The sequence below is a fragment of the Mugil cephalus genome, chromosome 13, assembly GCF_022458985.1.
Source record: "Mugil cephalus isolate CIBA_MC_2020 chromosome 13, CIBA_Mcephalus_1.1, whole genome shotgun sequence".
Taxonomy (NCBI): domain Eukaryota; kingdom Metazoa; phylum Chordata; class Actinopteri; order Mugiliformes; family Mugilidae; genus Mugil; species Mugil cephalus.
This window is the reverse complement of record NC_061782.1, coordinates 869876-882291: the sequence shown is the minus strand read 5'-3', so window position 1 is coordinate 882291 and position 12416 is coordinate 869876. Positions and strand designations below refer to the sequence as shown.

The window sequence follows — 12416 nt, the reverse complement described above, 5'->3', positions numbered from 1 at the left end:
TTTAAATTCATTTCTTGGTCATAATCTAAAGGAACATCCTCGTCTGAAGGGTTTCACATCCGTGGAGCTCTGATGGAAAATAAGATGTTTTTAATGTGAATGAATTGGTCCTTTAATCTGAACCAAATGTTTAATGTGAGTAAATAACTAAAGGTTGATGCTACTACTCAGTCAGAGCAGAGTGGTTTAGTTTTAGAGGACGATATGAGCAGAAATCACCTGATGCAGAGAGCGCTGACATGCTACCTGTTAGCATCACCACTAGCATCACTGTTAGCATCAGGAGACAACCTGTTATTTTTAAATGTGTTCCAGCTTCGATTCCTCCAGAACTAAACCACTTAGAGAGATTCTGACTTTAGTGATAGAAACTTCAGAGTCTCGTCTTTAAACAGAGACCGAGACCATGAATGAGCTCCAACATGTTCATTAACAGTGTTCAATCCTGAATAGACTGGTATGATGAGAGGTTAATTAATGTCCTAGTAATTAGTAAAAGCTTAAAACCATTTCTGTTGCTAACGTGTAGCGAGAGTGGAGAGGATGGAAGTGATGTGGTCTGGTCTCCATGGGTATGATCAAATCTTTAAGTTGTGAAGAAGCAGCAACCTTTGAGTCTTAAATGCATCAACGCTGACATTAAGAAAAATTAATATTAACAAAAGGTCTATTTGTCCCACAATGGGGAAAAAAGAAAAAGAAAAGGAAAGCGGCATAAAAATCTGAAAGAGTTAAACATGAATGGCATAAAATACAAATAATGAAATAAAATAGATTAAAAAGATACAAGAGGCGCAATATACTGTATATACAAAAAGTATATTAAATCACAATGATGATGATGATGATGATGGTGGTGATGGTGATGAAGATGGTGATGGTGATGATGATGATGATGGTGATGGTGATGATGATGATGATGATGATGATGGTGATGATGATGGTGATGATGATGGTGATGATGATGGTGGTGATGGTGATGGTGATGATGATGATGATGGTGATGGTGATGATGATGATGATGATGATGATGGTGATGATGATGGTGATGATGATGGTGATGGTGATGATGATGGTGATGGTGATGGTGATGATGGTGATGATGATAGTGGTGATGATGATGATGATGATGGTGATGATGATGGTGATGATGATGATGATGATGATGGTGATGATGATGGTGATGATGGTGATGATGATGATGGTGATGATGGTGATGATGATGATGTGCTGTGTCTCCAGGACGGCCAGGCTCTGATGGCAGAGAAACCGGAGACGGAGGCCATGGTGAAAGAGAAGCTGGCGTCCCTGAAGACGATGTGGGACGAGCTGGAGTCGACGACTCAGACCAAAGCCAAGTGTCTGTTTGACGCCAACAAGGCCGAGCTGTTCACGCAGAGCTGCGCCGACCTGGGCAAGTGGATGGCGAGTCTGGAGGGTCAGCTTCAGTCCGACGACTACGGGAAAGACCTCACGTCTGTCAACATCCTGCTGAAGAAACAACAGGTACGCCTCAGGGTCCGGGACAAAATAAGGTTCTCCAGGTTCTCCAGGTCACGATCTGTCCACAAAGTGTTCAGAATTTAGTGGTGATTCTAACCAGGTTGGTCGTATTTAAAGGGACGTCAGCGTGTCCTCCATGAACTCCTTCCTCATCCCACCAGGGTTACAACATAATAACCAGTAAACCATCAGAGGAACCGGCTCAGAATCAGCTCTAAAGCTACAGAAACCGTTCTCTCCAGGGTTTAAGGTTCTGTCGACTCTAGAGGACGTCAGACCAACTCACCAACCTTTTTCAAACTTCAATGCTTTTTTACGCTGAAGTTTTGAGAAACGTTTCCAGGGAATTTACCTGGAAAGTAAAGTGTTAACCAGAAACCTGATTTTAAGTGTTTTTACTACAAATCTTACAACATAATTTATATTTTATTGAGATGTTTGGAGTCAACATCAGCGATGGACTCACGCTCTGTTGGAGGAACTTCAGTCTTCCTGTTTTGAGTCTTGCAGACACATTTCAGGGACATTTATCCCAGGATTCAGTCTGTCAGGCCGTTCCTCCTCCTCATACACGTCTCTAGAGCTTTACATTCATTTACCAAAACCTTTTAAATTCCTGGAAAGAATCGAGTCAGTGCTGGAAAATCTCCATTTTTACATTCTGAGAGCTTTTACATAATTCATCCAGTGGTGCAGACTCTCTCTCCTTCTCTAGTTATATAATCTCTCATTTGATGTGTTAGAAACCAACAGTCGTCTCGGAGATAATAGAGGCAGATCATTAGAGGAGGAATAAAAACTAATCGTCTTCACGCTCTCATTATTGTCCAGATGTCGTCATCCTCGTCTTCTTCTTGATCTTCAGATCGTTTTTTTGTTTTTTGTCGAAGAGTTAAATCGAGACGAGGCCTCGGACGGATATTTAATTTTTGTAAACCTGCATTTTCTGGCTCCTTTTTTCATTTTTTATTCATTATTAATTTTGTAAATTGGCATTTTTGGATTTGTACATATTTTTACTTTAATTTGGATTAACTATTAATAATGAAATATAATAATTGTTTTAAGATATTTCATTTTTTGTAAACATACATATTTGTTTCACTTTGTCTTTTCCATCTGAGGAATTTTTCTAAATTGTATTAATTATTTTGTGTTATTTATTTATTTATTATAAATGCACTATAAAAAAACTAAAGTCTAATAATGAACAGGAGCAATATTTCATAACCTGCAGAGGAAGACAATGGTTGAAAGCTCTGCTAAAAAAAATAGAAACATGTCTCTTAGATTTTCCTGTGAACTTTGCTCAGATCCTGAATCGGTCATGACTCGTACACTTCCCTCCTCCAGATCCTGGAGAGCCAGGTGGAGGTGCGTCAGAAGGAGGTGGAGGAGCTGCAGGGCCAGTCCCAGGCCCTCAGCCAGGAGGGGAAGGGCTCCGAGGAGGTGGACGGTCAGAGGATCAGCGTGGAGACCAAGTTCCAGTCTCTGCAGGAACCTCTGAAGAAGAGACGCGACCACCTGATGGCGTCCAGAGAGATCCACCAGTTCAACAGGGACGTGGAGGACGAGATCGTGAGTAGAACCAGACTGAAACCGCTTAAAGACCTGAAACAGGAATCAGGAGGGCGTAGAAGTTCTGCTGTTTGGAGCAGAAGTAGCAGCAGAGGAAGGATCACAGGAAGTGAGACATGACACAGAGCCACAGAGTTCATGATGCATCTAGAGAGATTTACTCCAAACTGGTTCCATCCCTCGAGATCCTCAGAGCAAAGAGCTGCTCCTGGTGGAGACAACTAAACTAGAACCCTGATGTTTCCTCAGAGTTGTTCCTAGATGGAGGTAGAGAGGAAAGGTTCCTAAAGAAGGTTCTGCAGTGAGATGTGCTGAGAGCAGGGAGGAGAACTTTAAGAGGCTTAGAGAGGAGAACATGGTGGAAAGAAGAGGAGGAGAGATATTCTCCTGGAGCAGGAATCCAACCCCTGAGCCATTTTACCTGGTTAATACCACATGGGTGAAGAGCAACAATGGTTTTAAAGTAGATCTGCTATTTATTTCTCTTCAGTCTCATAGATCAGATTCTAGGATTCAGTCTGTGGATGTGATCACTCCTCAGACCAGACTCCTTTAGATGGGAGCAGGTCTCTAACCAGAGGAGGCGTCAGATATTTCAGATGAAGTATTTTCTGAATGTGGAGGTTTGTCTCTTCTGGTCTGACTGTGGTGTGTGTTGTTGCAGCTGTGGGTGGAGGAGAGGATGCCTCTGGCCACGTCCACCGACCACGGACACAACCTGCAGACGGTCCAGCTGCTCATCAAGAAGAACCAGGTACTGACCCGTCTCTGTCCTGGGTCACCAGAGTTCACAAAGTGTCTGACCTCTGACCTGTGACCTGTGACCTGCAGACGCTGCAGAAGGAGATCCAGGGCCACCAGCCTCGCTACGACGACATCTTCGAGCGCAGCCACCACGTCCTGAGGGAGGACGACCCCGCGGCTCAGCTGATCCGCCAGCGTCTCGCCGGCTTCCAGTCGCTGTGGGAGCAGATCAAGAAGGAGACGGAGAAACGTCACGGCCGCCTCAGCGAGGCCCACGAGGCCCAGCAGTACTACTTCGACGCCGCGGAGGCCGAGGCTTGGATGAGCGAACAGGAGCTCTACATGATGTCAGAGGAGAAGGCCAAGGTGAGGAGGAGGAGCAGGAGGAGGAGCAGGAGGAGGAGCAGGAGGAGGAGCAGGAGGAGGAGCAGGAGGAGCAGCAGGAGGAGCAGCAGGAGGAGTTTACTCACAAGGCTGTGAATTATTTTACTGAAGTAAATCTATCCAGTTGATAAACGCTAATGGGAATATCTCAAATTTATATAAAAAGATTCCACGGAGTCTTAGTAGCTCTTCCTAGCCTCCCAGCTAACAGTAGCTCTTCCTAGCCTCCCTGCTAACTGTAGCTCATCTTAGCCTCCCAGCTAACTCTTGCTCTTCCTAGCCTCCCAGCTAACAGTGGCTCTCCCTGGCCTCCTAGCTAACAGTAGCTCTTCCTAGCCTCCCAGCTAACTGTAGCTCTTCCTAGTCTCTTAGTTAACAGTAGTTGATCTTAGCTTCCTAGCCTCCTGACTAACAGTAGCTCCTCTTAGCTACCTAGCCTCCTAGCTAGCCTCCCAGGCTTCATTCTCTATGCTGCCTTCACTGCTTGCAGTTATTGTTTGTGTTGCCTGTTGATGACATCACAGCCTGTTGGCCAATCCCAGTGTAGTGCAACATGACATCACAGTTTGATCTGCTCTAATGCTTCATACCGTCCTTTAACCCTTCGTAGGTAACTCATTGAAATACTGGAAATTGCAAATTTCAACTGTAGACTTTTATCGTAGGGCAGAAGGAGGCTGTTTTACTTTTGTGAATTTTTTAATGTTCCTGAGTTAAATCCATATGCATGAATCTCCCATATCTGGTTCCTGGTCTCATATCTGGTTCTGGTCTCATATCTGGTTCCTGGTCCTTAAACTAATGTAAACATGTATTTGTCACATTAGAACATCAGAGCTGATTCAGACACTTCAATCAATCAGTGACTCTTTGTCTTCTGAGCAGCTTCTTGGTTTTAAATATCGTCACCATCGGTCGCTTCCCGTTTCTTGTCCTAGTTTGACTTCACCTGTCGGTTCCTCAGTTTGTTTTCAGTTTCTGTTCTAACAGTGTTTCTTCATTTCAGAGCGTTTCTGTTTCTGTCTGATTCATACGTGTCTTTTCTCTTCCCCTTCAGGACGAGCAGAGTTCGGTGGCGATGCTGAAGAAGCACCAGATCCTGGAGCAGGCGGTGGAGGACTACGCCGACACCGTCCACCAGCTGTCCGGCACCAGCCGAGGCCTGGTGGCAGCCGGACACCCCGACAGGTCAGGACGCTTCATTTATTGTTGCCGGTGCGGGAAGTGGAGGCTGGACTGTGTCGTCCTGACGTTGTGTCTGTGGTTCCCCGTTGCAGCGAACGCATCGGCATGCGTCAGTCCCAGGTGGATAAGCTGTACGCTGGTCTGAAGGACCTGTCTGAGGAGCGCCGGGGGAAACTGGACGAGCGCTTCCGTCTCTTCCAGCTCAACCGGGAGGTGGACGACCTGGAGCAGTGGATCGCAGAGAGGGAGGTGGTGGCCGGGTCCCACGAGCTGGGACAGGATTACGAGCACGTCACCGTGAGTACAACTAGTTTCATTTCTGTTCTTTTAAAAGGTCGGAATCTCTTGTTTCTGGCTCTAAAGCCTCCAGACGTTCTGTCATCTGGAGGTTTGATAAGGGATGGGGACCGATGCAGGTACCGATACTGGTACCGATACTGGGGACCGACGCTGGGGACTGATACTGGTACAGATACAGGTACCGCGTACCATGATGCTAACGGTGCTTATGCTAACAGTAGTAACCAGACTGATCTGGTTCCAGTGAGTGTTTAATTAGCTTAGCCTCCTTAGCTCTATCGCTGCATGGATGGAAGTGAAGCTTCAACACGTCTGAGACCAAACGTTTGTCTAAAGTTTGTCTGGACTTCACCTCTAAAGATGCAACAAGGAGGAAACACCTGGAATTAGATCCAACATCTGACCACACATAGCATTAGCATTAGCATTAGCATTTTATTAAAAGACCAGAGATGTCTGTGATGCCTGACAGACCCCACCACACCGGTTCATTATTATTATTGTTTCATTTATTTCTTAGTCTTAGTTAAATTTATTTTATTTGTATTAATATTGTGTTCAACTTGCACAAAACAAAATACCTTAAAAATAAAAAGGCACAATTTCTGGACAAAGTTTGTATGTTTTCATTCATTGATAAACACTGAACCAGACCCAGAGTCAGTGAAGTAAATCTGTCCTACATCCATAAAGAGAATCCCAGAGATCTGCTGTTTCTATTTTATATAAGTAAATCTACAGGAGACGAGGAACAGGTCAAAGTTTCTGTTCAGTTTCTGTTGTTTAATTCCTGCCTCTAACGCCTCCAGCTGGTCTCTTTCATCTGGGAGTTGATTCAAACCAGGAAGAGTTGAACCTGAATATTTAATATGTTTATTCGAGACTAAAAAGAAAAGGCTGGTTTTCTAGGTGACGGTGTGTTGGTTGAACTCTTTGGTTTTGGTTCTTCTTCGTCCTCCAGATGCTGCAGGAGCGTTTCAGGGAGTTCGCCCGGGACACGGGGACCATCGGTCAGGAGCGCGTGGACGCCGTCAACCGTCAGGCCGACGATCTGATCAACTCGGGCCACGGAGACGCCGCCACCATCGCGGAGTGGAAGGACGGCCTGAACGAGGCCTGGGCCGACCTGCTGGAGCTCATCGACACCCGGACGCAGATCCTCGCCGCCTCCTACGAGCTCCACAAGTTCTACCACGACGCCAAGGAGATCCTCAACCGCATCCTGGACAAACACAAGAAGCTCCCCGAGGAGCTGGGCCGGGACCAGAACACCGTGGAGGCTCTGCAGAGGATGCACACCACCTTCGAACACGACATCCAGGCTCTGGGGACGCAGGTAGGGGCCCCCTCCGGACTCAGGACTAAAACATGAAAACACTGGTCACGGGTTTGAGTCTGGACCGTGTCCCTGTTGCAGGTCCGGCAGCTCCAGGAGGACGCGGTCCGTCTGCAGTCCGCCTACGCTGGAGACAAAGCCGACGACATTCAGAAGAGAGAAGGAGAGGTGAGCTCGGCTGTGGTCTGGACCCGGTTCACGTTCCTTCAGTGTTGAGGAGCAGGCCTCATGCATGCTGCTCCGCTACGCTAACACTAACCGAGGCTCAGCCCATTAGTAACACATCCTCAGATCTTACAGGGTGTGGTCAAAATACCAGAGACACTTCATTCAGCTCATTCTCCTCTTCTGCAGCTCGGAGGCTCAGAGACTCACAGTCAGGTTTCTCTTTGTTTCATCCTAAGGTTTTAAAGTTAGCATTGGTTAGCCTAGCCTAGCCTAGCGTAGCTCAGAGACCAGAGGGAGGTGATGCACCGTCGTCCTCCTCCTGATTCTCTCTGGATGTGATGACCGTGGATTGTTGTTGAGTGTTTCTTCTTTGTTTTGACCATTCCCTGTATGTTCGTCTCCTGCACCACCCCAGAAGAGAAAGGGCGAGGTGAGACCCCGTTCACCAGAACCACCGGCTTTGCATCAGTCTTCATTTCTGGCTGCAGTTTCAGACTTTTCTTTCGACCCTCGAGACTAAAATGTCGATAGGCTGTCGAGGCATTTTAGTCGTTGTCCATTAGCTCCGGCCCAGAGTCTGGCCCAGAGTCTGTCCCAGAGTCTGTCCCAGGGTCCGGCCCAGAGTCCGGCCCAGAGTCCGGCCTAGAGTCCGTCCCAGGGTCTGTCCCAGAGTCCAGCCCAGGGTTTGGCCCAGAGTCCGGCCCAGAGTCCGGCCCAGACCAGGAGCTCTGTTAGTTTGATGTGCTCAGAGTCGGTCTGCAGACGAGTCGACCACCATGAAAAACCGAACTGAAGTGAAGCCGCTTGTAGCCGAGTCAGACTGTAGAACCTATAACCTGCAGCTCTGATCAGGACGTTCCCCAGGCAGGAATGAAAGTCCCTCCAGGACTCTGGACCCCAGACCAGTCTGGACCTAACCGTGACCTGAGCGGCCCAGCAGCTGTTTGCTTAGCGAAGGCGTGCAGGTCGGAGTTGGAGGCGGTTTCTCGTAGCTCACTGCTCGGCCCAGAACCTCACTAGCTGTGTTTCCATTACAGGGTTTTCAAAATAAAAGACATATTTCTGAAATTTGGATCAAGTTCAATTAGGGCCGGGCAATATGACCAGTATTCACAGTATTTTCTTTTCAAGCACAATCAGGTCTTCACAACATTTTCTACTGATTGAGAGGAATTAATGCAGTAGATTGACTGAGGTTGAGCTGATGAGTCATTAATACACAGGACAAGATGTTACGATCCCTTGTGCCATGATCTGAGGCAAAACTCATTTAGAAGCGTAGTCCAACTGAAAAACAAACCAGCAGTCAGCGCCTAGCCTACCCTAGCCTAGCCTAGCCTAGCCTAGCCTAGCCTAGCCTAGCCTAGCCTAGCCTAGCCAGCAGCAGTAGGTGATAGAGGTGATGGGACATGCGACTACACTTCAACCACGGCTCAGAGATAAAACCCGTAAACACATGGTCTGAAACAGCGTCTGGATGTAATCGAATGAACCGGTACGACCTCCCAGAACTAGGTCCAGTGTCTCTGTGTCTCCAGTGAAAGGTCTCGTCTGCTCACATCCCATAATCACTTTCAGATGAACTGGTCACATGACCTCCTGCATCGTCTCCATGTTTCACTGAACTTTAGAGATAAACTTTCATGTGGATGCGTCTGAGAAACCTCCTCATGAGAGTAGAGATGTTTCAGCTTCAGATGTTTTTATGTTTCATCACCAGTTTATTAGTGACATATTTGAGTTTTGTTCATTTCTAGAGCGAATGGAAACACAGCTGGTCTTTGATCCATCCCATAGAGTCGTATCTGTATCTGTCAGGTCTGCTGCTATGCCCCCCCCCACCCACCCCGTCCCACCAGTTGGAGCTTCTGCTGCTGCACGTCTGAATGTTTTTATTTGCTTTGATCGGCTGATATTATGTTCATGCAGCTCATTACGGATCAGACCCCCCCCCCCCTCTCTGGGACATGAGGGCTGCAGCAGATTATTAGTGAATGAATGGACATCTGTAGAACTGATGTTTGTGTGGGAGGAGTCCAACATGATGTCCCTCAGGTCTGACCCCCCCGGTGTGTCGTCCCTCTCGCCCCCCCCCTCTCTTTAGGTCCTGGAGGCCTGGAAGAACCTGCTGGAGGCGGCGGAGGGACGTCGGGCCAAGCTGGTGGACACCGGAGACAAGTTCCGCTTCTTCAGTTTGGTGCGTGACCTGATGCTGTGGATGGAGGACGTCATCCGGCTCATCGAGGCCCAGGAGAAGCCCAGGTAGGACGACCTGTGTCTCCATCTGGTGGTCGGATGGGTGCACTGCACAATACGGACATCTACAATCTGTAAAAATGTACTGGAAGATCAGTAACACAGTTACACAAAAATATAGACAAAAAATAATCATGAAGTTGAAAGAATATATAGAAAAAGAATAGTGTTAGCTTAGCATTGATATGTAGCATGTAGCCTTGGTGGCTGTTAGCTTAGCATTGATATGTAGCATGTAGCCTTGGTGGCTGTTAGCTTAGCATTGCTATGTAGCATGTAGCCTTGGTGGCCGGAGAACATGTGAGCTCTGTGGTGTTTCTAGAGACTCTGGGTCCTGGTCTGGTCCAGGTCTGGTCCAGGTCTGGTCCAGGTCTGGTCCAGGTCTGGTCCTGGTCTGGTCCAGGTCTGGTCCAGGTCTGGTCCAGGTCCGGTCCTGGTCCGGTCCAGGTCTGGCCCAGGTCCGGTCCAGGTCTGGTCCAGGTCTGGTCCTGGTCTGGTCCAGGTCTGGTCCAGGTCCGGTCCTGGTCCGGTCCAGGTCCGGTCCTGGTCCGGTCCAGGTCTGGCCCAGGTCTGGTCCAGGTCTGGCCCAGGTCTGGCCCAGGTCTGGCCCAGGTCTGGTCCAGAATGATGTGGTTTGTAGTCTCTCGTTAACCCGGTGGTTCTTGTGTTCAGGGACGTGTCGTCGGTGGAGCTGCTGATGAACAACCATCAGGGCATCAAGGCCGAGATCGACGCCCGTAACGACAGCTTCACAGGCTGCATCGAGCTGGGAAAAGCTCTGCTGGCCAGGAAGCACTACGCTGCAGAGGAGGTGGACTCACTTACTGCTTCATACTCACACTATGCTGTTTGAGAACAGAAAAACAATAGTGTCACTGGCCACTTCATTAGGTTCACTAAATCTAAACCACATAAATAAATAAATAGTGTTATTGTCTTTAAAGTGATGCTTTTCAGTGAGAGAGACTTCAGCTTCTTCTATAATATCTCTCACGTCCTCAGACTCCATCCTCCACAATAATCATCAGGTGGATCAGAATTAGAATCAGAATCAGAATTAGAATCAGAATTTGAATCAGAATTTGAATCAGAAAACCTCTATTTATCCTGCAACAGGGAAATGATAGTTTCCACCATCACACATAGGGACAGAATAAAGAGTGGACGATACAAAGGTTAAATCAGATCAAATAGAATAGAATAGAATAAACAGTGTAAGCATTGGCAAATATACAAAAATGATTTAATGACACAGATAATGATAATGATTGTTGGATGTTTAGAGTCAGTGGTGAGAGTTGATTAATATTAATCTAATAACTCAGATGTTGATTCATCTGGGTTTTCATTTAGTACCTGTTGGACTTGTTCCTAATGTTTTGACGGTGTGGTCAGTGGGTTAATGAAGGAGAGAAACAGGAGGGAGGTACCTAATGAAGTGGCCACTGAGTGTGACTTCAGATTTAATTTCAAAGGGTTTGAACGGCTGATTCTGGTCAAACCTTTAAAAGGATCTAAATGAATCTTTAGGAAAAATTAAAATGATGTTTTTTTTGTTGTTGTTCTGTTTAAATAAAGTTTTGAAATATTTTCTTCCCCCAGATTAAAGAAAAGTTGTTACAGTTGACGGACAAGAGGAAAGAAATGATCGACAAGTGGGAGGACAGATGGGAGTGGCTGAGGCTGGGTGAGAGTCTGATCTGGTCTTTATGTTCCTCAAAGCATCAACACGTAGAATCATCACGTTCCAACAACATTATCATTTATTATGCAACAAAACTCATATATTCATACTTTAGTATTTAAGCTTAGAAATAATTAGGATAATGGAAAAAAATTAGTTTCAACGCACACAACAGATGCACAATAAATACTTATGTATGAGAAGAAACCATATATTTGTTTTTAAAATGTTGCACATTTTTATTTCACTGAGACACTTTTTTTCAGTGTCGTTCTCGGATTCTGGAGCTTTTGAATTAGTTTCCCTCTTAAATCAAAAGTGATTTTTTCAAAAAGCCTTTGAAGATTATTCCAAGCTTTAAATAAAACTTGAGCAGTTTTAAAATGTCGTCCTGAGATCCTGCGCCCTCGTATGTGGACATGACGTTTTTATTGCAGCTTGTTCTGCTTCATTTAAACCCACTGTCCTCATTAGTGGACGCCATCTAGTGGTAGCCAAGGTTATTTATTTACACTTATTGACATTTCTGGTTTTCTATGAATCACAAATTTAACAAATTTTATCAATAGCAACGATGTCGCTAATTAGCAGGTACTCGTTTGAGGACGTTGGGACTTCAGGGTTCTGTCTTTACTAAGTCATGTTCAGGGATTAAAATAAACCTTTTTATATTTTGTTACACTTTGGTGACATCTTTATAATATAAATAATGGAATAATCCCAGCGCCCACATATGACACTTTTTTGGGGTTTTTTTGTTTTTCCTGTTGAAAGCTGAGGCTTAGTTTTTAGACGTCTTAGGTCCGACTGATCCCAGATATGGTGGAGAAATTAAAAACAACTAAAGCTCAGGTCTGAGGAGGTTAAAACCTGGTGACGCTCCTGATCCTCAGCGTTGTGTTTTATCCTCGTTGCTCATAAAATGTTTTTATAAGTGTTTTATAAAAGTTCTCCACAGTGCGACAGTGAGGAGGGTGATAAATGGTTTGTACTGGTGGATGTGGACTCACTGGTTGGTGTGTGTTCAGTCCTGGAGGTGCACCAGTTCTCCAGGGACGCCGGTGTGGCCGAGGCCTGGCTGCTGGGCCAGGAGCCCTACCTGTCCAGCCGGGAGATGGGGCAGAGCGTGGACGAGGTGGAGAAGCTCATCAAACGCCACGAGGCCTTCGAGAAGTCGGCCGCCACCTGGGAGGAACGCTTCTCTGCTCTGGAAAGACTGACCACGGTGAGACCGACGGGACGTCGCCTCAGGACGACGGACAACAACGGGACACTGAC

General features: G+C 46.4%; 1 protein-coding gene across 2 annotated transcripts in view; it reads left to right on the top strand.

The window, feature by feature from the left end:
* The window catches only part of LOC125018489 (spectrin beta chain, non-erythrocytic 1), a 90753-nt gene that overhangs the window by 68074 nt on the left and 10263 nt on the right, over positions 1–12416 (top strand). For both annotated transcript variants that reach the window (XM_047602423.1, XM_047602422.1), the window contains 12 exons: positions 1243–1506; positions 2857–3081; positions 3746–3835; positions 3913–4191; positions 5267–5397; positions 5487–5691; positions 6656–7030; positions 7112–7198; positions 9303–9460; positions 10127–10265; positions 11057–11141; positions 12167–12363. In XM_047602423.1, the coding sequence (XP_047458379.1) occupies positions 1243–1506; positions 2857–3081; positions 3746–3835; positions 3913–4191; positions 5267–5397; positions 5487–5691; positions 6656–7030; positions 7112–7198; positions 9303–9460; positions 10127–10265; positions 11057–11141; positions 12167–12363 (2235 nt within the window). The remainder of the gene's footprint in view (positions 1–1242; positions 1507–2856; positions 3082–3745; positions 3836–3912; positions 4192–5266; positions 5398–5486; positions 5692–6655; positions 7031–7111; positions 7199–9302; positions 9461–10126; positions 10266–11056; positions 11142–12166; positions 12364–12416) is intronic.